This window comes from Xylocopa sonorina, chromosome 2 (genome assembly GCF_050948175.1).
Source record: "Xylocopa sonorina isolate GNS202 chromosome 2, iyXylSono1_principal, whole genome shotgun sequence".
Lineage (NCBI taxonomy): Eukaryota > Metazoa > Arthropoda > Insecta > Hymenoptera > Apidae > Xylocopa > Xylocopa sonorina.
The window spans coordinates 14,615,412-14,640,356 of NC_135194.1; the positions used below are offsets into that span (position 1 = coordinate 14,615,412).

Genomic DNA, 24,945 nt, shown 5'->3' on the forward strand with positions numbered 1-24,945 from the left:
CGTTTTTACGGCTTTTTCTCCGCAGCGAATCTATTTTTTTTTTCTCTTTTTTTTCTTTTCACAGTGGTTGGCTCGTTTCGCGTACAGAACTCGATCGTAACTCTCGACGTCGTCTCCCCGGCTCCCTAACAGTTTACGTCATACTCGCGCCACGTAAGTGCGCATCTAATTATCACACTCCGCTGTCAATAAATCTGAGGCCAGACGCGTTCAACACGCCGGTACTAAAACGCTTAAAAACGTGGGCAAACGTTCAAAGTCCGGTATCATAGATCGTTTCGAGCATCGTGATCCCCGGGCGGGCTCGCGCGAAGCGAACGCCGCGCACAATGGTTGCGTTATGCCTGATTAGCGATGCACGTGGACACATTTAAGCCGTCGACGATGAATAACTTTCGAGGCGAGCAAAAAGAAGTCGACGACCCTAACCGGCAGGTGATTCAGCAGTTTTAAACGGCATCTCCGCGCGAATACGAAAATGCTCGTTTCACGGCGAGGTCACGCCGGATAGGAATACCGTTTCTCGAGGGTGGGTGAATTCGAGCGGAGAGAGACGGTGGACGGAAGCGGTCGAAAGAGAAAACGGCAAGAAAGGGATTCAATTAGATCCTTAATGGAGCTTGTATACGAGACACTTGCAGCCACTTGCGGTCGCTGGACCGGGCTACGACTCCCAATGACCCGGGCAGGATTCCCGTGAGCTTTCCGCGTGCTATGTACGCGCGCTCCTTTCGTCTCCCCGCCTCGTCCAGTCGCCCATCAGTCGGCTCTTTCTCTTGGCAAACTTTGGGCATCTCTCCAAGATACCGCAGAAATCGCATACCATGTTAGAAATTCAGGGCGGTTTGAACTTGGCTCGATGCTGCGCCGGCTGAATTCCGCTGCACAAGCACGTGGGATTGGGCAACTTCGGGGGATGCGATCCCGGAATTCGCGCACGACTTTCCGCTGAATTTTTTCGACCCTCGCAAACTAGACTTTGAAACGGCGGGGTTACGCGAAACGGAGGGACGGAGGGGGAGGGACAGTCTGCTGTTATCGATTATCGGGAACGAAGGAACGCGTCGGAGGATCGCGTGTTTTGCCATTAACATTATCCGAGAGTGTCAGGTGTAATTACGATAAGTGGCAGTGCGATAAAAGGGCAAAAGGGACGAGGCGAGGGCGAGGCGATCGCGTGTCACCGTCTGCTTCTTCGACACGGGGGTTATAATTACCGCGAGAGAATGCTCGAGTGTGTTTGCAGAACTAGTTGTCGATTACACGTCGAGGAAGAGTAGCCATGACGCGTGAGATGTTTGACGTAAAGTGCCGATCGTAAAAACGAAGATGGAGGCGATGTTATTTGAATGGAAAAAAATCTTTACCTTGCATCATTTCCACGCGTACAATTCTCTTTTTCCGATGGTTACGAAGATCGTGCGGTTGATGGAGGTCAGGGTTATTCAGGGGTCATGGCCGAACAGCGAAAAGCATCGTGCGTTTAAACAAATACACCTGAGTAAAATCGAAAATCGAAAGAACGTAGTGTAGTAAAGAAGTACAAGTGAATAACTGCCACCACCCAAAGAACATCCAAATAAACTGCACGGCTATTGTTAGCGCACATACCCGTAAACGTTATCCGCACACGTTACTTGCTAGAAACGATAAGGAACATTATTTCGTACTTACCTGAGTCGTATCTCTCGCGTTTTTGCTTTTCTTTTCTATTCTTTTCCTCGATGATCAGCGCTCAAAACATAGATAACGAAAAAATTCAACGGGCGCAAAGTACATAAACTCACTTTCATGCGAAACTTTGAAAACGAAGGATTTGTAACGCGAAAACGCATCGAGGTCCGTACGCTCGATGCTGTTCGTCGACAATCAAACGAGAAAACGTCAATTCAACGAAAGAAAAAAAAGGAAATGATTTCAACGTACCAGCAGAAGCTGCAAAAAATTAATTTGATACGCATAATGAATTGTGTTTTATCAGATGTATGAAACGAGATACGTCGTTGGTAATACTTGCAATTCGCAAACGGATTTGCATTCGATTACTTCCTCGTTACGAAATTGTATACGTATATTTAAATTAATAGAATCACTTATTTTATGCAATAAAATTATATAACTCGGTATGCTCTCTCCTACCCGATATCATCGCGATAGGGCTTGTCGAAACCGAAAAACTTTTAACAGTGCAAATTAAAAAAAAAGAACATTCCAGACAGGGTCTAAAACGAAAGTTAAACAAGAGCAAAAATATGTGGAGAAACAGCTGAGGTCGGTTAACATCTAATTTTCTAATTTGTCCCTCTAACTGAATTTAATTGGCGCAACAATTTGCACATAAACGAGCGCTCACGTTCAACGCCATCTGTCAATTGCCGCAGGAAACATTTCAAACAACTTTTACAGTGCAGAGGTACACTGTAAAACTTGCGACAATAATAAACTCTGATAATAATGTGCGAAATGTATCTCTATAAGTGGAAAGAACTGATTATCGCGAAAATGCGGGGTTGTAAAACAAAGATCAATTATCGATATGAAAAAATAGGCATACCGAGTAATTGTGTTTACGTAGATATGTTAAAAATCAACACAGACATTATCTTAATCGCTTTCATAAAAGTTAGCGCATTAAACGTTTGTAACTCGGTCGATAATGAAGGTCTCGTCAGCATACGCGATACAAAGTGCTGCAGTTTAAGCGACAAGAGTACCTAATTGTTCTTAATTAGACTAAATTGAAGGTTACCAGGGGACAAGTAAATGTGAACCAATCCATTGCATCGTCCTTCTCTCAACCAATCGTGAGACTCGCTTTTACCGACAACTACCAATCATAAGGCAAAAGTTGCCGACGCTACGAGCGCCAATTCGATGTCCTAGATTAAACTGGCTGTAATCGTTTTGTTTTTCTTACCGCAATATTTGGTATGGAAATTTCGCAAAAGCTCTGTCCCGATCACTCGTTCTTTGATCGTCGACTAGCCTTCTAATACATTTCATACATCTGACAGTGTCTCATGTCATCGTTGATCAATCATTGTGAACGATAATCATGAAAATCCCATTGAAACGTTGTGAAAGTAACAGTAGATGGTAAAATATCGAAGAAAGAAAATAGTGCAGGAAAAGTGTTTGCAAAAGTACTTACCTCGGACGTAGGGACGAAGGCACTGGGTCCATCGAAAGCTGGCACTGGCACTGGAAGTCCCCTATCCTGTAATAAACATTACAATTATTAAGGATCTTGCTTTTGGACGAGCTGCTCTAGTGCAGCAACCTAAACGCGTCATTTAAATGCCCGGCTAGCTCAGTCGGTAGAGCATGAGACTCTTAATCTCAGGGTCGTGGGTTCGAGCCCCACGTTGGGCGAAGATTTTTTTACTTTTCCTTTTAAACAAAGTCAACTCGATACACAACCACGCATATAATCGCATGTTATGAAAGAAAAGAATACAATTGACCTATACTTAATAAAAAAAAAAAGAAAAGAAGAAAGATATTGCGGTAAATGTAACACGATCGGAATGAATGTGTAATACTATACGCGGCTGAACTTTGTTTTATAATCATTATGCATTTGATATGAGTCATACGGAACTATTGATTAGGCTTTACATAGCACGTTCGCTGTATCGATTTATAAAAACAACTTCCAAAAAGCTACGGGTGGAAATAACATACGTGATTTTATTATTTTTAAGCGGTGAACATATGCGACAATCGGTAGTTTTGTAAGAAAAAAAATTTCGTTCGGTACACCGATCGCCAAACGCGCTGTGCCGTTAGACGCGTCTAGAGTCATGCAACGACCGAGTCAAAATGGCTGACATATTTTTAGGCCACCGTTCGAAGCTGCTCCATAAATAGACGGTTAAAACAACTCCATTAACGCAACGCGTCGGTTCTTCCCGATCGACGATGCAAAGGATAATGCTACGATCGGTGATGATTGCGCAAAAGCAAGAAGGCACTATTTCCGATGCCGAGGAAAATAAAAATAGCCCATCCTGAAAACGCGACGACCACGGGGGCCGTTTATTTATGAACAACTCTACAAGAACATAAAATTGCTCCGCCGTTTATCGTTTCTGAATGGTTACACCGAGACGTTCGAATAGGTGCTCATAAAACGAATGATTCAGTGGCGGCAAAAGCATTACGGAGACCTAATTCACGTGAAATATTTCGGTTCTTGAACCGCTCCACTGGCTTTACCTAATTTTATCCTCGAGAAAAATTCGTAAAACCTGACAGCGTTAAACTGTACCGTAGCCAGCCGATGGCGGACTAACCGGTCACGCGAGCATAGAGCGCGAGTAATTAAAGATTGAATATATGCGCTTACCTTAACCATCTCCAGGATCTCGGCGCACTTGGTCCTAACGTTCTGAAAGGGGCAGTTCACGCTGAGCCTCAATATCACCGGTAGATGAAGCGTCACCAGGCTCAAGTACTTATTCGCCTGCGCTTGCCTCGGACCGTCCAGGGCATTTCCCAGATTAAGCATCCTGCCAACGTCCCCAGGAGTGACGTCAGGGCTCTCCAACACTCTGCCGCTCTTCGAGGAGACGTCTTCGTCCTGCGACAGCGGTCTCTTGATCTGTCCGGCGCTGAACTTCCGCTCGTCGTTCTTGCGCAGGTAATCCTGCGGCTGCTCGGGACGCGTGCAACGCTGCCGAGCGTCGTCCAACAGCTCGTCCGTGTAGATCTCGAAATTCTTCAACTTCATATCCTCCGTACGATTGTCGTCCTGTCTCTGGTAAATCTCGTTCGCGTTCTCGTTCTCGAAACCGTCCAGAGTGTTGAAGACCACCCCGTCCCGGTTCCTGATCGTCATCTCCGTCTCGTCGAACGAGACATCGTCCACGCTGTCGTAGCAGCGACGATCGTGCGACAGGATCTCTCCGGTCGTTGGCCGGAAGTTGAGATTCCTGCGGTCGAAGTTCGCGCCCAGGTTCTCGTCGAACTTCGGGCTCTTCCCGTAGATTCTGGTGTCGGAGTCGAGCTCGTCGTCCTCCAACTGCTTCTGTTTCGCGCCTTTAACCTTCACGTAATTCTTCGTCCTGGGCCTGTCCTCGAGGCTCGCCTCGTTCAATCTCTCGTTCGACGACGAGCCGAGATACTTCCTCTCGCTCTCGCTGCTCGACCCGAATCTGGCCTCCGAATTGTCCTTAAACCTTAAACATCTGTCCTGGGCCTCGATCTTGAAACCCTTCCCCTCGTCGGACGACGTCGAGTGACCGGACCTGTAGCTCTCCACGTCGCCGTATCTCCTCCTCTCGTTCGGCGTCCCGTAGCCCGTTTCATTGCCAAGACGGCCGTCGACGCAGTCGAACGAGCCCGATGGGTATCTCTCGGAGCACTCGAGGCTGTTGTCCTCGAGGAAAGCGGGATTCTCCGTGACGCTCTGAGGGAAGAACCCCTCCGTCCTGAAGGTGTCCTGAAGCAACGGTTGCTGGAGCAACGCCTGGACGTTCTTCGGCGCTGACTTGGTCGGCGATCGCTCGATGTTCATGTCGTATCTTCGCGTGAAAGGTAAACGAAGAAGTTTCTATTAGCGCGCTTAGAGATTCACCGATTACTTGGACGCAGCGGTGAAAAATTCGTGCGGAAGTGAATGGAGGAATATTCGCGTGTTATTCGGGCGTCAGGTGGACTCGCGGGTTTTCACCGACCGCTTAACGAGCGGCGACCGATCGTTACGTCGACGAAAAAATATTATCATTCCCGGCGGTACGCGTGGACGCGCGCATTAATCTTTTCGTCTAGCTACCTCGAGGGAATAATATTCGATTAGAAGTAGTTACAACACCGAGCAGCATATTGTCGCTAATCGTACCGCTTCGAACCGACAAACGAGCGCCGCGTTACTGTAGGCGTCTCGGCTCGCTAAGTCAAGCACGGAGCCGCGAGATATCCACGATAGGAACTTTCTCAATATTGACACGCGCGGATTTTATCAAGCCGCGTTCCCGCAAAATGCGTATACGTTTATATACCATCGTGCTCACCTTCCATCCTGGCTCTTGAACTTTCCCCCTACGTTCTCCGGGTCCTCCATCTCGCCGGTGTCGTCCCAGTGATTTGGACTCCCGACCCCTCCGAGCCATCCCTCGACCGTGTTCCTGGCCGCCGCCAGGGCGATGTTTCTGGCAGTTTCATCCCTCGCGCACAAAGGCGCTAAAAATCTGCTAACGATCTCGACCTCGTCGCCCTTTGTGGAGGCGCCGCTTCCCGAGGAACTGTTCGGATCTCTGTACATCTCGTCTTACTTTCCCTCGTCGATTTTACTCCTATACGTGGTATAGGTATATGTATATGTATATATATATATGTTTATATATATATGAGACTCCCTCTGCTGCTCACTTCAGTTTTCTCTCTCTCTCTCTCTTCTTCTATGTCTCTTCTATCTTTATATACTATTAGCGCGCGTATCTTCCGCTGTACTCTACGTCTGTCGTGATAGATCGCGAAAATCCTAGGTATTTAGTCGAACCAAATCTATGATACTCGCGATACAAGGGTGACCAAAGTCGTCCCCTTCCGGATTATCACCACGATCTTATCTACCCTCCTGCTTAACAGATACTATCCTCCTGTTACGAGCTCCCGTGATAAAGACTGCGTGAGAAAGCTGAAAAGTAGAAATAAAAGAACGTTCGCGATTGAACTTGGATATGGTTCGATCGCCACGCGAATTCGCTCGTTTATAGAAGGGGGTCACTGTCCGAGGAATATTTCGACGACTGGATAAAAACGACGGTCAATTCGACGGTTAGGACGAAAGGGAGACGGACAGGAGGGGAGGAAATGAGAACGAAACGAAGTCGGAGAAGAAGTCCGCGGTACTATGCTTCGCGCAATTATGGTCGTTTCGTCGCGTTTCGCAGCGAGAATCGGCCGTAAAACTCGTTTCTCGTGGATTTTACTGGCGCTGCACCTCGGGAATAGTTTCAGGGCGATAGAAAGTAGGCGGTGTCGACTGTCGAGCGATCGTGTGGCGATCTAGCACCGTCGAGGTTCGTTTCAAGCGGAATGAAGAAAAAGAAAGCCAGGTGATCCCGGCGAGCGCACCTTCGAAAGCAAACGATCGATCGGATACTTATTTCAACGAACCGATCGATCGTGCCGCCTTTCCTTCGCTGATTATTATCCTTCCCTCTCGTCCCTTCCTTCCTTCCTTCCTTCCTTCCTTCCTGTCTTCCTGCCACTTCGTTTTTTCTCTATCTTCGCTCCTCCTTTGCACGGTACACGTGTGTTGTTGCAGTTATCTGAACGGCAACGGTATTACATTGTTCTTTACATCGTTACAGACGATTTCTATCGCTGGAAAGATCTTCGAAATTCCGATTGACGCGGGCTGTCCTCGGTTCCTCCTGTTCACCGACGTTCCATCAATCCATCGGACGTCTGTAACAGATGACAAATTACGTCAGAACAACCCTAGTACTACTGTCGAAGGTAGACGAGTATGCGTTAAATTCTCGATTAAACAGAGGATCAAACGTGTACCGGTTGCCGATCAGCTGTAGAGCCAGTAAAGTAAAAAAAAAAAGCACGTGAACAGTCACTGATTACGAAAAACAGCTCGTATCTCTATGTCTATTAATTACTAATTACATAAAGCTGACAATACGGTGGCCATCGATAGAGTTCGAGGTTAAATTGCATTAAAGATCAACGATCAGCTGTTACGTCGCAAGCGAGACGCAATTCTGTATCGAAATAGAAATTTCGACTTTCCTTTTTACCCTCGCCTTCGACGAATTAAGGAATACCCGAGGTCGCGCGTAAAAACGGAAACGAATCGAAGCGTCGAGAACAATCCCGCTATCGATCCCGCGGCCGCCGCGCTTATTGAATTTCAATTCGCCCCGCGGCTTAAATCGTCATCGATCGACTTAACGTCCTATCCCGGGCGAAAGCAAAGGTAACGCGAACGTAACCGAGAGCTAATAGGGAAGCACTTCTCGTCGCCGGTCGCGAGGAGCTGCGAGCAAGATTATCGTGGATCGAACCATTGCGCAACGAACAATTGAATGCCTGGTAACCCCGCCGCCTAACAGCTCTGAACTTCAAACCCGCGCGTAATCAGCCCCGCGTTGCGCCGATTAAATACCCGGCTCGGATCGCTCGTTACCATTCGAACGGATCCGGATTCGTACTTTTACGACCTCCGTCTGTCGTTACTCGTTTCGAGCGTCCAGATCGATCGTGCCACTCTCCGCCGCCGTCCCGTTTTCCCTGCGTTGGGAAAAATTTCATTCGAGCGAACGCGAGGCGCGCCGCGGCCTGGATACACGACTGAACGAACCATTATCGGACCGTTTACGCAATTAGTCGGCATCAGGCTGCGGCAGTCTTCTCATTGATTGATCGGCCATCGCGGGAGAAGGCCTAGGTCAAGGCTGCCGGGGTCAGGAAGTAAGAGAGGTCGCGCGAACGGTGCGACTTATCGGGAAAGGGTCGGAGGAATCGAGCCAATCGGTCCCCCTGGTGTCTTCGAGCTTTCGACGGAGAGGAAAGCTCGCGTCGATTTCACCGCATTACGATAGGATTCGAACGCGTCGATGTGGAGCGGCTCGATGTCGGGGCGACAATGAACCTATCCCGCCGCGATGATCGATGCTAGCGGGTAATTTCTTTAATAATCAATAGGGTACGATAGTTCGAACGCACGTTCGATAATTGAGACCGTGTCGTAACTGGCGGTAATCACGGGTCTCCCTTTTACGGGAAATTCAATAAAATCGCGATGAACCGACGGAGTGAAATAAGAAACTGATTGCAGTGTAGAGTCCTGGTGCCTGGTATGCCTGTGCGCTACTGTGCGAGTCGATGGCCGGTCGATCGGAAAATAACAAACAGGTGAAGGAGAGAATAAATGAGAACGGTGGTAGGGTAGGCATGACTCTGAAAGCTAGACGGCATCGCAGAAGGCTAATAACCACGCTCGACGGTAATAACGGTGGGCAACAAAGGCATGAACTTTAAACGCGGTGTAACAATGTTACAGACGCTGTTTCTAGGCAGATAAGATGCGTGCCACTTTGCACGAACCGGTGATTGCGCAAGTCCCCGCGTTCACCCGCGGCATTAAGCGGGTAATAAAAAAGCACCCGCCGCGAAGAATTCGATCGCACGCACCGAAACGCGCCGGTAACGCGCGCGTTCTCCAATTGCGTAAAGCGCGAAGAACGCCCGTGGCGGATCGTTTCTCGTTGCACGACGACGACGACTCCGTCCCATTGAAATTCCCGTCCACGCGCAATACCCATTTCCCTCTTCTTTTTTTCTATCTTTTTTTTTTTTTGTTTTGTTCTTTCCGCCGCCTCAACCCCGTCCTGTCCGAGAACGCGCCATTTCGGTGCCCTTTTCGCCGGGCATCGATCGCGCGGCACTCGACACACGCGAAATAACGGGCGCGTTCATCTGATTTTTAATATCTCCGCGGCGTTTCTCGTTGCTCGAGCGGAGATCGATGCCCTTTGGAGAGCGCGACGGTGGAAATTCATGGACACGGTGCGCAGAACGTCGATACTTGAGCGACGTAGCGTCCTCGACGTCTTCGAGACCTCCGGAGAGTAATTTCGCCGCGGAACGTGGAAAGTTGAGACAGAAAATAGACGAGCCCCGGTGACTAGGTATTCACGGCGTAACGCGAGGAGAAGGAAAGCACGGTAAGTAAGAAAGGGCACAAAACGGCGTTTTAGCGTTTCTCCGCGGCGATCTTCCGAACGATCTAAATATTTATAATTCCCCAAAGCCTAACCCTTCCCCGGTTCGCGCCGCTATGAATTATTAATGCCGCGGCGTGCTACCGTATGCCGGTGCACGTCGCCGTGCATTCCTGATACGTGTACTTTGTCTTGGAGATATAAGGATGGTCAGGGCCTCGCGGATGTACGAGGCAATAAAACGGTCGTCTCACGTGCCTCGGCCCATTAGAATTTAATGAAATCCGGATAAATCAAAGCGATCGAGTTCGCCACACGGGAGCACGGGGATCGTGTCTCGAGGAACGGGGCTCTCGAGGATCCGTCCGGATGGAAACACCTGAGACCGGCTCTTCTGCGTGACGCAACTCGGTTCGAGATTCTTCTCGCCGGCACGGGTATTCACACGACCGATCCTCTCGATAACACTTTTATTAACCGTGCTTATTATCAACTCCGTCACGTGTAATTGCCGTGTGCCGTAGAGAATTGTCGCAGGTGACCGTGGCTACGTCGCGGCGCAACGTGATGCAACGCGAAGAAAAATGCAATTTCTCTCCTCGCATATTTATAAACCGCCGTCTGATATCACTGGTTTCGACACGATCGCGTTACGCTCGATCCGTCCGATCTGCTCGGCGACGTTCACGAGCCGCATAAGAGATTCGTCAGCGTTTGAAACGGAAAAGAGAAGAGGAATCTTGCCGTGCACTCTTATCGAGCAGAACGGTGGCTCTGCCCGGAACGTGGGAAAACATTGTGATACACGGTTGTTCGGCTCGTCTCGCGTGGAATATTCCTCGAAGCTCGCTGGTGGTTCAAGTAAATAAGTTACAGCCTAATGGGTTTCTCGTATTAACGAGACCGATACGCGAACGAGCACACCGCGTCCTATGGATGCGCCTATCTGATTTTCTTGTTACGTAACTTAATTTGTTCTGGATGGAATCGTAATAGCCAGGCACGGTCAAAGGAGCACCGTTCTTTTCGCGGTAATTTCACGCGATATAATAAACACGTATCCAGCCGGGTAGAGCTGGTTACACGGTGCATCGCTAAATTTACAACAGTCGAGCCGGTTTACGGCCGCTTTGAAAGCCAGGCCAGAGGAAATCGTTAGCTCGACCATGTTTCTCAAATCAACCCACGAGTCTATGTGTACGTGTGCGCGTCAGTCGGGCCAATCACCACCACGAGAATGCTCACCTGTGGATACCTGAACGAAAGCCGACCGTGGGTGTCCGTAGGATCGATTCGACGATAACCGAGTGCAACAAAAAGCTCGCTAAACGCGAGGCGTTGTTACGCTCGCTCGACGTCGTGCTTAGCGCAAATTGCAAAAGCGCCGAGTCGGCGTTACGGCCTTGCGACACGCGAGAGACCCGCGATAACACCCAACTAGGAACACCCAAGTGCCGAACACCCGAACGAGCCTACATCTCGCCCCGGCGAAATTAATCCGGCTCGTTTCGATGATTGGTAAATCGACGGGGCCCCGTTATCGTACAAGCATCGAGCGGCTCGATCGAATCGATCGTCGCGCGGCGACAAGAAATTAATCGACGCGGGAAGCAAGTACTTTGCTGGCCGACTCGAGTATAACGCGCGGCTGGTGATAAGGAAAACGGCGAGAACCGGCGCAAAAACTGACATTGAATCGCGCGGACGTTTCCGATTCGATTTGCAGGTTTCCAGGTAAAAGTGAGCCGAGCCGCGCGTTGCGAAACAACGCCGAAGGCAACACAGTCGGTCGGCTCGCAGACCCGTACGGTACAACGCGGATAGAGTGCTCACGTTAAAAGGACGTGTATCGTGGGATGTTCGAGGGGCGAGCAGGATCGTCACGAACCAGCGGAAAGATCCGGCCCACTTAGCTAAAATGTCCTGTCCGCGCGCACGTTTCTTTTCCCCGTTCCCCGCTGCCTTTTTTCCTCCGAACAAAAGCAGCACTCCGTTTCACGGCCTATTCATTTTCCAGCAACGTTCGGCAAATTGAGAACGACAATCGTTCGATTAATACGTAGAAAGCGGACACTCGAAAGTGGCTGACGAAAACACATCTGATGTTACGATACCGAGCAATCTTTCGACGTATCTTAAAAAAACGACGATGCCGGCTGCTGCTGCTGCTGCTGCTGCTGCTGCTGCTGCTGCTGCTGCAGCGGTAAGTGGAAATTCCTCGTAATGAAGAATCGATAAGAGAACCGCGCGGCGAGATTCCTAATAACTCGCCTAACGATTTCATCGAACGTTTCCTTTTGCCAGTGCTCCGCCTGGAAGAAGAGTTCGCGGAGACGCTCGATAAGTCGCTGTTATTTCAATTACCCGGCTCGGGATCTCGTTGCTCGCGTACGAAACGCTCGCACGATTTGACGGGGCTGAGCATCGGGGCACCGTATCGAATCGTGTCGTAAATTGAACGGCAGCTCGACGGTTCCCGCGGCTTGTTCACCTGTACGGATACACACAGCGGGCGAAGCAAAACGAACGGGATTCGGAATAACGTCCTAACGTAAACCCGCCCCGGCCGGTTCCCGCTTTTCATTAACCTAAAATTACGCTCGCGTCGCGATGCTGTACGTACGATGCTCTCGCACGCGATACTTGTTGAACGTAACTCCCCGTCCCGGGGTAACTGAATTTCACGGATTTAAACGCCGCTTGACCACCGGTGCCCGAGCTCGCGTAGCAAATGCAACGCCAGCACTGGGCGTCGGTTGCGCGCCGCTTGAATAACAAGTAAGAGGAACGGGACCTAAAGTAATGTACTTAATATCGTCGTCTCCCATTTTCTCGACTGCGTGCCCTCCATTCGGGCACGCCGCGGATGCAAAGATACTAATCGACCCGCTCCGCGACCGCCACTGCTAACCCGCCAGTTTTCAGGATACGCGCGCCAACGCGTTCGAAGCATTAGCGTCCTGGTTTCGATCGGAGCTTTCCACGGTTTCGCGGTCCCCCTGTTTAATTTCGACCGGCTCTACGGACGTGAGATCGATACGAGCACCGATACGAAACGGTCGAGCGTTTCGTCGAACGCCACAGCGTTCTTTAAAGAGCGCTACGAATGGAATACTCGAGCTAGAAGTGCCATTTTCCCTCGCAGCTTCCTGTACCCACGTTGCCAGATAAAGCGGTCCGATTAAGTTTCCATTCTTTATCCACGGCAAGGACAACGTCTGGTGGCCAGATACGTCGAGCGATCAACGGGACGGCATTGGCCCGTAACGATATGGCACGCCGTGCTCCATTCCTCGCGTGCAACACTTGTTGAACGCCTCCTCTCCTTCGACTCGGCCCGGACGAAATTTCGCGGATCGAACAGCCGGTAACATAACGCGGGCCTCTCTGTTGAAACGCCGCGGAACGTCCAACGGCGTAACAGCCGCGGAGAGATAGATAATAGTGTAATACGCGGTGAGAGGGACGAGGCGGAAACGAGGCTACGCCGCTCGAGATAGCCACGTAGAGGGAGGCGGAATACGACCCTGATTGCCAAGGAGAAATCTGCAGCGTGATCTCGCACGAGCTACAACCGTGGAATAACCGCGCGTCTTCGTTTCAAGCGGCACGCGAGACGAGGAGGCCAACAATTTGTTGTTATTAACAAACAATCTTGATATCGCCCTTATCAAACCTGGTCGCTCGAATCGTTTCGCCGATGCCAGACGGCCGCCCCGGTTGATTCACTCGGCTCTCGCAATAAAGAGATCAGCTCGAAACGAACGGATCGCCGAGTAGAATAGGATGGTCCCTGGGCAGCCGTGCCGCGTGTACGTAGCCGCGTTATCAACGCGGGTTAACGTTGTCTCGAGATAACGGCTGAGAAAATATTTGTCGACTGAAACTGACGAGCCCTTTCTGCCGAAACGGGCGTTGGTAAGAGAGACAAGGTTGCGCTATTGTCAAGCGAGGCAAAGATTATCGCCTCGATCCGTTCTTTGTTCAAACTTGTACCTGGATTACGAAGCCAGCTGAGACCGCGACAATGTGGATTTCAGATTACGAAAAAAAGAAAGACTACCACCACCGCAGGGACCACACCGCCACGATTCTCGACTCGAATCTAAGCCACTTAGTTAGCAGTTTTCCCAGACTGGAAAGGAAGCAACAGATTTTACGCGCGACCCGCGAGCCAAGAGTCCCGGGGAGAGTAAAAGCCAGACGTTAAGTGGAACGCGCGATCAGCAAGAATTATGTCGCGGGTCTTAGCTAAACGCGCGGTAGGTTCGAGCGAAAAACGAAACCGTTCGAAACCAGGTTACCAGCGACACAGCGTTAGCGTCTGGCCTCCAGTAGCTATCGATGGACGCGGTCACCGGATTCGAGATGAATTCACCGATCCTTCCGTCGGACCACGTCACCGTAATTACAGATAATTACCCGCGAGGATCGGGTACCACCGCGTCCCGGTCGATCTGGTTATATAATATCCGTAAATCGCGGCAGAACAGGCAGCGATCTTACGGGTAGGCGAGCGAGCGTCACTGACCAGTAAGTGGGCGAATAGAGTCGTAACACGTACATACGTTCCGAGCCGGCGAACGTGCACGGGGACGGAGCTTTAGTCACGCATCCGAGCGGGCTATCGAGTCCGTATGGAATCCTTGCCTCGCGCACAGGAACACCTGGCCGTAAGCGTCACGGTTAATTTGCACTTTCTATGAATTTTAATCAGCCCGCGAGCAGAGGTGGATCCGAAGACAATGGCGCGTACACACTCGCGGCGATTATCGACCAGCACGGTCCCGATGTTCGACCATGTATCTCGTCCGACGATCCCAAGAGACAATGTCGCTTCGTACCCGATATACTCCTCGGTGTTCCTAACGACCGATTACGACTGTCGGTTCGACGTTTCTTTTTTTTTTTCGCTTGTTTTTTTCGCAAATTTTCCTGCGCGAACCGACTCGAATTCGTAACGAGCCACGCACCGTGGAACTGGATCGACTCGAGGTCGCGTTCGATTTTCCATGTACCGATGGGTTGGGCAATGGAAAAGACGAGAAGCAAAAAAGGAGAAGATCGCGGGAGAGAGAGCGAAAAGAACACGGTTAATGATCGCGTGTTCCGCACAGATGATCGCGAGGTCAAACGTTTCTTCTCCCGTAGCCCGATAATCACCGGGCACGAAATGATAAACGGTAACCTAGGAGCGTAGCAACGCGTAAAAAGTGTACGGGGGAAAAGATGAAGGGGGATGGGAAGGCGCGCCATGCGAAATGTAGTGTAGGTGTGCGGCGATGGTAAAATCTCGCGATGGGATTAATAGAAATCGCAGCGTGGCACAGCACCGCGGGCAGCGGAGCGCAATCTGGGCTTGAAATCTAGACGGCGAGCGATGAACACTGGAAGCGCGGAGGAGCAACATTTTGCCAGCAGCAAACCGTGTAAACAGCGATTCCTTTCCGAGCCGGTGTGCAGCAACGTTTCTCGAGAAAGAAAACGGCACGGGTGAGACGGGCGGTGTTACACGCGAATCATCTACAGGCGAGCGAGCGAGCAAAGATGGGAGACGGAGCGCGTGTGTTCGGTCTGTGGTGCAACTCGCGTACTCGCGGGTTGTGCACGCGTGCATATCAATTCCGCGCGCGCGGAGGAGTCGCCAAGATCTCATGTAAATCATCGGGACAAGATGGCTCCTCCCTGTTTGCTCGGTGCAACTTGCACGCAACGCTCGCCACGGTGATGCTCGGAGCGTGTACCGAAAAGCGAAAACGTGCCTCGAGCGTTTACACGCGTGAATAGTGCGTTTCGTTGTATAACGCACGCGAGGCGGGTAACGCGCGTACGGCGATGCATTCGCGGCAACGGACGAGCGGAGCTAGGTGTACCTCATCGTGAGTCATGACGAACAGCTACTTATCGCGGAATCGTGAATAACGAGGGAGAGACCAGTTACGCTCGGCTAGCGCGCTCGCGCTACGTCCTGGCGAAAATTTTTCATTTTTCCTCGCCTTTAGACGCCGGGAGAAACAGACATACCTACGCCCGACCGTTTCCTTGACATTATTTTTCCGCTGCGCTACACAATGTGCCGTGAGAGTTCACTGAAAGCGGAGAACGCTGGAAACGAAATTAATATTCGCGGGTGAAGAGATTCGCTGGCTGCGAGTGGAACTCGGTGCCGTGTTCCCGTACGTGGAAACGTACCAGCGAACAACCCCCGCTTTCGATTTTAACGTGGTATATCTTCTCGAACCCATCGTTTTTCGTACCACCGAGCTAGTTAAACCAAGGCAGTCCATTAGTTTTATTGCACGGCCATCTGTGCGTTCCGAGGGTGATTACGGTAAACTATTTGTCCTCGTTCGCGACAAAGCGGTCCGGCATTTTCGCGAAACAGCATTATTTCCCTCCCAGTTTGCCGCGAACAAACCCGGAAGGCGTCCCATTAAGGTTAAAAGAAACTTACCCAGCTCGGAGCGAACACGGAACGACGAGTGTCGATCGTCGACGGTGGATTCGTAATGAACCCCGTGGAATCGAGATCCTGAAATTACCGTGCTGACATCCATCCACGAGGATGAACCAGCCGCTTGTCGACGTCTAATTACGCACTGATTTTGTCCCTTCCCACTTTCGTTCGGCCTCACGACGAGATAAGTAACTAACGATCCTACGGGAGAACCTGCGTAACTTTGGGGGATGGGATTGGCAGGCAGAGGGAGAGGATCAGACCGCACGGAAAGTCTCCCCTGCCTAAACTTTACCCAGACTCCTCGAGACACCCCTTTTTCGCCTAGCTAAGTCAAATCGACCGAACGTGCTCATCGGCCCCTGTAATCGAGACGCGAATCTTCCCGTCCCTTTAGCCAGGTAAAATGTACGTGGCGAAGCGGCAGGAAAGCGCAGACAACGGGTCTGAAATATCAATCTCTGGACGTTTTGCGTTACGCGCGGAGATTTCGCGGCGCGCTCGTTACCAGTGGTCCGAGCGGTGGAACAAGGAAACGGGGGAAAAGGAGAAAAAGGAGCGACAACTTCCAAGTACGGCGATGATGACTAGGACAGAACGAGGGGAAAAACGCAAACGGAAGAGGCGAGCTAAAAGTGCAAATAAGTAAACCGGTAACGACCGCTAGCCGCTTCTCGGCGAATCCGCGAAAGACGTATTTGCAGACTCCACCTTAAACCGAGCCACATGGCTACGCGTGTACTTTCTAATTATATAGTATCTTCTCGCCATCAGCTGTGTGCTCGTTGGCTGACCGAGAAACTCGCCAGGATAAAAAAGAAGGCGGAGGCGAAGTCGAAGAAAACTCGGCTGTTAGGATCGCACGCGGGGGGGAATGGTGCGCGAGGGGTGTACCGTGCGCGCCATTATAAACCGCGACACGTTGCGCGATCCGCGCAATTGCAAAACGAGCAAATCGAAAGAGAGACGCGCGCGTACGGCTGGTTTATCCCTGGGAAAAGCATTCGTACCGCGGTCTTTCGACGGTGGTCCGTAGGAGCGCAAAAAGGAAGCCCGCGATGAGGTTCGAGTTAATGCCCCGTACGGTTTCGGTACGAAAAAACGAAAGAAAGATTTCAGAAAGAAACCGTGCCGCACGACACCCGCGAAGGATATAATAACGCGAAAGTTAGTACACGCGACTAGCGATATGTTCGTAAAAAGGGTGCTAGCTACCAGTCTGTTCTGATCACTGTGCAGAGCTCGATACACAGAGCGGTTGGCACGTCACTGGCCGTGCAACAGCCTCTCGCAGTTCACCGGCTACGCCTGCAGCTTCTGTGTACGGCCACGCGAACATCCACTGTATGCACTTTCCTATTCCGCGTCCAGTAGCGACCGCCTGATTTCGATAACGGTAACAGAGCTGATCGTTCCCCCGCGACTATGCAGCCCGTCCAACGGGCCTGCCGTCAAGACAATCGGCTCGAACGCGCAGTAGATTGTCTTCGAAATGATCAGACGCCCGACTAACGGCAGGACCGACTTTTTCTACTTCCACGCTCGCGTTCGAAGTAGAGAGAGAGTGCGCCTCGTGGACAGCCCCGTCTCGTCGATGGACCTGGGCACCACCTAACATCGCTGGAGACCGCGAACATAAACTGGAACTCGAATTATTTCCGCGCTTCCAATCGATCCCGAGTATATTTCGAAAGAAAACCTCTCGACGAGACGCAACGGACGGAGGTGTTCGCGCGATCGAGAAGTAACAGGATGGTCGTTTGCAAAACAGTTCCGTTGCCAATGGACAGGCGATTGCGATAGGATGTCAGTTCGGTGCCTGGCATGGGGTCGACGGTGTAAAAAAACGGTAGATCGATTCGCGCTTTCGAGAACAGGTTTTTCACAGTTCGCTGTTTCTTCGCCGGTACGTACAACGCCGCTCCCGTTCCGCGCATAATGCTCGCATAGAAACTTCGCGGTGCGCCTATCCGCGCCGCGGAGTCGTGAGAAAGGACACGGAAGATCGACGATCGCTTCTAAACACATCGGGAAGAGCCGCGGAAATTTTCGCACGACCCTGCTATTTTACGAGCGGTCTATGCACGCGTGACCCGTACCGCGCCCACGTACCATCCATCCGTATCCACTCGTTCGATTTCTTTTCTCCTAATCGGTACACCGTTTCTCCGACGAGTTCGCGGGCTCCACGTCCAAAAGAGAGAAACCCGTACGTACGTTATGCGCGTGGAAAAGAAAGAGAGGAGAGAAGAAGCACAGCCCGGCGGTGTAGAAGAAGCGCGGCGAAGTTCTACGAGGTTTAATTTCGTTAAGGACTTAGAGGGAAAGTTCGAGCGACGGTATTTTCAAGCTGTCGCTAGCACAAGCAGGGTAACAAGCGCTATTCCAAGTCCCCGGCAACCACGACGGGTGAACGTGTTCGTCGTGGGATCGCGTACAATCCAGGCACGATTCGATTCTTGGAAAACTCGCGGTACAAGTTCGCGACACTTGCTCTACGCAAGTCTGGTAATCAGAGAGCTCGCGTGCTCCAGTTTGCATACGGTCAACGTCTCGAGTGTCGTAAATTATCATGACCCTCCCGGTACTGCGCTCGTGGATCAAGGCTTTAGGGACGTTGGAATACCGCATAGAGGCAGAGATCACGCCGGTATAAGGAAGAAGAATTGCGACGTTGTCCGGGGAATGATTTCTTCGCGGCTGATCTAGGATAGATTCAATTTAGCTAAATCCTCCGAGGTTCAAGCATCGCGCGAGGACAGTGAGAGAGCGAGAGCAGTTTTACGCGCAATCTCTTCATCTAAATGAACCCGTGGCACGAAAATTACCCATTGTAACGAAGGCTATTTTTCTTGCGCTTCAAAAGGCCGCGTATAATGGAAAGAAATTCGCACGAGTGGCGGCTCGTACGCGACCGCGGTGCACGCCTCTGCGTACGCGTGTATGCGTGTATGCATTTGTATCCCGGATAAGAAAGAGGAAAAAGAAACAGAGAGGGAGTGAAAAAAAAGGAGGAAAAAAAAGGAAAGAAAAACACGCGCGCGTTTGCTCGAACAATCGTACACCGACGCGCAAAGAGGAGCCCGGGCATCGTATACGAGGAATTAAACAATCGACCGATTGTTATCGGGCGTGACGTCTAATAAATATGCAACGGGAATGCATCTACCCGGCGGGCAGCAGAACAAAAACATCGGAGGGTACCCCGGAAATTGTTTAATGGTACCGGTAGCTCGGACACGCAGACAGCCTCCGAAAATATCCACCTAGCGAGCGCACGCGATTCAAAACCGAGTCCAATTTCAGAGCAAACAATGAATTAACATTTATTACACCCGGTATCCCGTCCATCCCATCGACCTCATCAATTAATGGCAATTATGAACGCATCGGAACAAAGAGGACGGTGTAAAAAAATGAAGGGAGAGGAAAAAAAGAAAACGGAGATGAAGAAAGAACAGTCAGTGTCAAGGCTCGCGAGGCTTCTCTCGTCGATTTTTCTCCTCTCGCCCGTTTGAAACGACTAACAAGAAACGCACCGCGTTTCTTTTAATGACCTTTTCATGCTGCGCACGTACGAACATCACGTGTGATTAAAAGCTCTTGTATGCGAGCAACTTCGAAAAAAAAGGTACGGCCAGCCGAGCTCATCGGTCGCAGTTAATTTCACACAGAGGATTGTTATCCGAGGACATCGTTGCTCGATCGTTCTTGCCTGGTGAACGTTACACGCGGAGGCTGACCGTGGCTTTTTAGGTGAAACCATCAAGGTCGCCCGAAGGGCAAATTTTTTCCCTATTACGGATAAACCGTACGAAGCCATAAATAAGAGACAACGAGACTTATAAAGTATTCCGTGCCATTTTTCGAGGGACAAACGCGTCGAACGCGAACTGATAAAGACGCGCGGATCGAGTAGCGATTTTCAATCCCTCCCCCCAAGCCCCGGTTAAGCAATTTGGCGAACTCCAATGTAACCAGCCTGCACCGGACCCAATCAAGCCGGTTAATCGAGGTCCCACTGTGAGCGAAGATCATAGGGGAAGATCGCGATAAGTCCAGTTTCTGCGTTTTCACGCGATCGTTCGTATTGACGCGAATCTCGACGAAAGAGAGAAAACCGGCAAAGCGTAGTGGTTTTCCTCTTTCCAAAAGCGTCCAGCGAAACGCGTCTTCGCTCGTTCAAAGACGCGAGACCGATCGTCGCTCGAACGGAACGAAATCTCTTAAGGGTCGGGAGGAGAAACGAAAACACGAGCCAGTCGAGGTTCCTACCGGCGAAAAATAGTCTTTGCCTGGTAGCCGGTGTCCCGGCGGCATACTCGAACGGAACCAATTCGCCCGGGACGGGGTTTAATCGTGTTTCAAGTGAGGATAAACCAGCGAACCTCGACGATATCCTCTCTCGCGTGCACCGTCGTCGTCGTCACCGTCGGGTCGTAACGCGCGCCCCGATCAAGTTCAACGGCCGTAAATTTTATTTACGAAAATCCAACAGCCTCGCAGCCTAACCCAGGCGAGCGACACAGGCCAGCTCCGGTTGATACCGAGTTTAACGCGCGTACCGACGCCCTGGCCACCACACCGAGGGTCCGTACAAAAGGGACCAAGCGATTTGCTTAAAGCGAACCTAACGGATCTGACTCGAGTCACGATCGAAACGGAAAGGAGCATACACACGCCGGTGATCGTGAGTTCGTGCCGATAATTCATGCGCAAGGTCTCCCCGCTCGGAACCGCCAAGATTCTATTTCTCCGCGCGTTCGGTCATTGTTGCAACCGCGACGCTTCTGCGCTCGTTCCGCGGTTCGTTATTCCATTACGCCGCGTTGCGCGCGATGCAAAAGAAAGAAGTCTGCAGAGATAACAAAGTACACGAATACTCGCGAGCGGTGCCGATCGAACGATAAAGGAAAGCGGTGTCGCAATTACGGTCACCAGCGTAAATCAATCTCGCCGCGCGTGATATCGAGGCTGAACTTCGCTCGACGTAATAATTTGTCATCGTCGAATGCGAGAACGCTAGGCACCGGCCTCGTGTTGAGAGTCACTGAGGTTACCACAGCCGCTCGCAGACAGCGAGGCGCACAGAGGCGTTCGCGCAATAGCGTGTCATTCGAGATTGAATAATCGCGTTTCACGATTCGAAAAGCGCAATCGATATCGACCGTGCGGGCCCCGGGCTTGATAGCCGATAATACGATCGATGACTGCTCTTCTGTCTACGACTCATCCTCCTACGGCTCTCCTCTGTCGCCGTGCTCGAATTGAACCTGAATTTCGCTAACCAGCTGATCGAGGGGACACCGAATCGAAACAGCCCGTTTCCAATTTGCTGAGAGCCAGACACGCGATCACCCCTATTCGCGCGACTGTATCAACCAACCCTCCAGGAAATAAAGATAAAACTGAAGGTGCCTACGAGCGAAAAAAAGCTCCCAAGCGTATAGAACGCGATCGACTCTCTTGGACGAGCGTATTGTCCCGAATCAACGTTCAATGCGGGAAACAATTCGATCCCCCGCTCTCTCGCTTCTGCCTACCTTCTATTTTTTCACCATTTCCTACGTAACTATACAGAAAGACCGCGACTATCCGCGTCGTATCGGCGAATTCGAGCGATTTAATTCGGACAAACGTTCATTGCGCGCCGAGTATACACCAGTTCCACGAGAATACTGTCTCGGTGGCACGAGAAGCGACAGGAACGTGACGATACCGCGTCGAATCGCGTGCCCGCGATAGCAACCTTGCAATTCCGAATCATTAGATTCGCAGAGAACCGCAATTTCACCGGCCGAGCCCCGTTGCTTTTCTCGGTACTTTCGCGGCGACGGACTCTCGTGAACAAAGTCTAGCTTTCCGGAGTCGACAACCATAGCTTTCAAGTAGGGCAATACTCTCTACTTCCTCGTATCAAAGGAATAACGCGATTTCGTTTTATTTCGGATACTCGACCGAATCGTACCCAGCACCAAGACGAATTCCAGCGTATGTTCATTATCGAACAGACGATTCTGTAATTATTTCGTGCGCCAGGTTCGCGTAATTGCGTTACAGTTTACCACCAATTATCGTCGCATTGTTCCACCGTTTTATCGGAGCTACTGCAACGTAAGCAATTAACCGGGCTGTCGGCCAATCGGTCTTAAACGATATCCTCCGTGGTATCGCGCGTTCTCCTGCGTGTAACCGCCGCGACACGCGATATAAACGAGAATTTTATTACGGAGCGACAGGGATCCGATGATAAAAACAGTGACGGCCGCGTGCCACCTCTTGCCTTCATTAGCCAATCGAGCACAATAAGACACACCGAAGCGGAATTGGTAGCCAGGTGACTCATGCCGCGTTACGGAGCACGCGAGAGACCCGATTGCTTTTAAACAGCGATGCATATTATATGCGAAGAAGGTTCGCCAAGCGAGCGATAAACTATAGCCCCTCTATAGCCGCATGCTAAACTCGCTGGCTGCGATATTTGCAAACTGCGAGCGTGCAACTGTCTTCTTCTTCTTTATTCTATTCTAGACAGACCGGGTGTTAAGCTCGCGCGGAACTTTCTTCGCGAATAATTCATCGCGGGTACACGGTGTATCGTACGATATTCCGAACCAATAGATGAGCAACCTTCTCGCATTACTATCGATATAATGTCGCTTCTGTGCCGGTGAACCCACGAACGATTCTGAACGATGGTGAAACTTACTTTTCAATGCGCGGGGAAATTCAGGCCCGCGCGAAAAAACCAGTGGACAGTTTTCATGATTATCCCGAGAACACCGGGAAGTAGCCGCACTATTTTCGAACGGCTGACGTCGACCGGTCTAATTCACTGAATCGAGCCTCGAGCGCGGTCCGTTCCTCGTCGACCGTTAACGCGCGTCGTACAGGCGGGCACGATCCTCGAAATACCTCTCGTCGGAACGAACGACCCTCCACCCTCGAAAAATCGGCCGCGTTAAACACCGTGCCGTGTGTCACCTTGAGGAACAATACGCACACGCGGACACGCACGGAGACAACAGCCAGGGCGCGCGCTCGCGGGTTGAACGTGCCCGCGAAGAGGAGACGCGCAAAAGAAACGGTTCGGAACTGGTTCGGAGAAGTCGAACGCTCTCGGGCGCGCACGACGTGCACCACGAACAATACGATTTTCTAGGAGGAAACGGTGCAGAAGAGGCAAGAGTGAAGAGAAGGCGGCGAAGGAGAAGGAGAGGGAGGCGAAGGAGGAGAAGAGAGGACGGCAAGGAGGGTCGCGGAGCACGTGAAAGGCGATTTAAAGGGAAAAAGAAGGAGGTGGTGGCCTTTAAAAAAAAAAAAAGAAAAAAAGGAAGGAACATGCCGAACCGGTCGCAGCCTCCATTCGTCAGCTGGGAGCTCAGCTGCAGCCGGGCGCGGTGACCTCGACAGAGCTTCACGGAAAACCGAGTCAATTTACAAGCAATAACGGTGTCACGTACCGCGTTATTTTCATCGGCGATTAACGCGCTTTCGTGCACCCGGTACACGCGCGCACGCACTCTTAATTTCCTCTTTGTGATTCGACACACGCACGCTGGTGTACAACAATTTCTTTCGATCGAGAGGCTCGACGACATTCCGTGGAAACGCGGTTATCGTTCGCGACGAGTGAACGAAAGTACCGCGAGCTGACTGACAGTTCAACGATATTCGACTTTACCATTGCTCGGGAAACGCGTTTCCCTTTAGGGATCTTCGTGTACACGCTCTTATCGATATCGATCGCGCTTTAGATCCAAGATACGTCGAATTCAAGGAATCGTGAGATTACCCGAACTGATTCGAGTCGCATCGCTCGATCGAACAGAGGATTAATTCATGTTTATTTATCGAACCTTTCATTCATCACTTTGCCATTTCAATATTATACTTGGAACAAAAGAAAAAATGTATGGAAACGTACATAGTTTTACCTTTAACATCGAGCCAAGAATATACCCACCAGTATACTGTGAGTCACAGTCGATGAGTAATAATTTTCAGTTCACTGGACAATTTCAACATTGAATGCTAGATCGATTGAACGATTAAAATAAATAAAAGGTTCTCGCCGACTGTCACAATTAAAGGTAAAAGAGGTTACGCGAATGAATCGGAGCACCGCTCGGTACCTCGACGAAAATACATGTATTTAAACAAAGTGTGGTTTGTTAAGGGTTAACGTGCTCGCGATAGACAATTTGAACGAGAGAAACAGAGACGAGAGAAAAGTATGCGAGTTTTTAAAAGAAAGACGGTAAAACCGGTCGGTGCGTCCGTTCATCAGCTGAGAGCCCAGCTGAACTCAGCGGCCGCTGTAACCTCAACCTTTCTAATAGGCTGTATCGCGTGAAAAACGATTAACTCTCGATGTCCGCGGGCCCTATAAGTACAGATCAAGTTGAAATACCTTGACGTTGAACTTTCATCAACGGGCGAACGACGGAACGCACGAAAACACTGGTTTTTCGGGGATTAAACTTTTTGAAAGCCCACTCACAATGGAATCTTCCAGTAGACTGGCCGAGCCGGCAAGCCGTTCTCTTTTGCGTGCACACCCACCGTTTCACGCACTATCACACGTTTTACACCGTTAATCCTCGTTTCGTAGACCGTTTCGATTTTTAAAACAGCGGAAGGGTTCGCGACGAGTTTCAGCGGTCGTCCCGATCCGTTATAAAATACTTATTTGCAGCAGAAACGCGGCGGTATGCATACCGCTGACAGTTCGAGCTGTCACTTTTTGACGACCGCGTACGTGCCGCCATCTGGTACCAATGCCATCAAACGCCGTTCGATTCG

At 50.7% G+C, this 24,945-nt stretch overlaps 1 protein-coding gene, 1 long non-coding RNA gene and 1 other non-coding gene across 3 annotated transcripts in view; 1 reads left to right on the top strand and 2 right to left on the bottom strand.

Annotated features, from left to right (window-relative positions):
- Sesn (Sestrin) overlaps positions 1-6,321 on the bottom strand; it is a 91,981-nt gene extending 85,660 nt beyond the window's left edge. The window contains exons 1-3 of the mRNA XM_076909766.1: positions 6,015-6,321; positions 4,349-5,525; positions 3,152-3,217 (exon numbers count right to left, since the gene is read on the bottom strand). Coding sequence (XP_076765881.1) covers positions 3,152-3,217; positions 4,349-5,525; positions 6,015-6,265 — 1,494 coding nt within the window. The 5' untranslated portion in view covers positions 6,266-6,321. The remainder of the gene's footprint in view (positions 1-3,151; positions 3,218-4,348; positions 5,526-6,014) is intronic.
- Positions 3,300-3,372, top strand: Trnak-cuu (transfer RNA lysine (anticodon CUU)). The gene has a single exon. It is a non-coding gene; the product is annotated as a tRNA-Lys (tRNA).
- A 142-nt stretch (positions 6,322-6,463) lies between the features above and the next one.
- LOC143432979 (uncharacterized) lies at positions 6,464-24,924 on the bottom strand. Its single transcript, XR_013103085.1, has 3 exons — positions 24,554-24,924; positions 7,081-7,416; positions 6,464-6,640 (listed from the first exon to the last, which is right to left on the bottom strand). It is a non-coding gene; the product is annotated as an uncharacterized LOC143432979 (long non-coding RNA).
- Between the last annotated feature and the right edge of the window lie 21 nt (positions 24,925-24,945).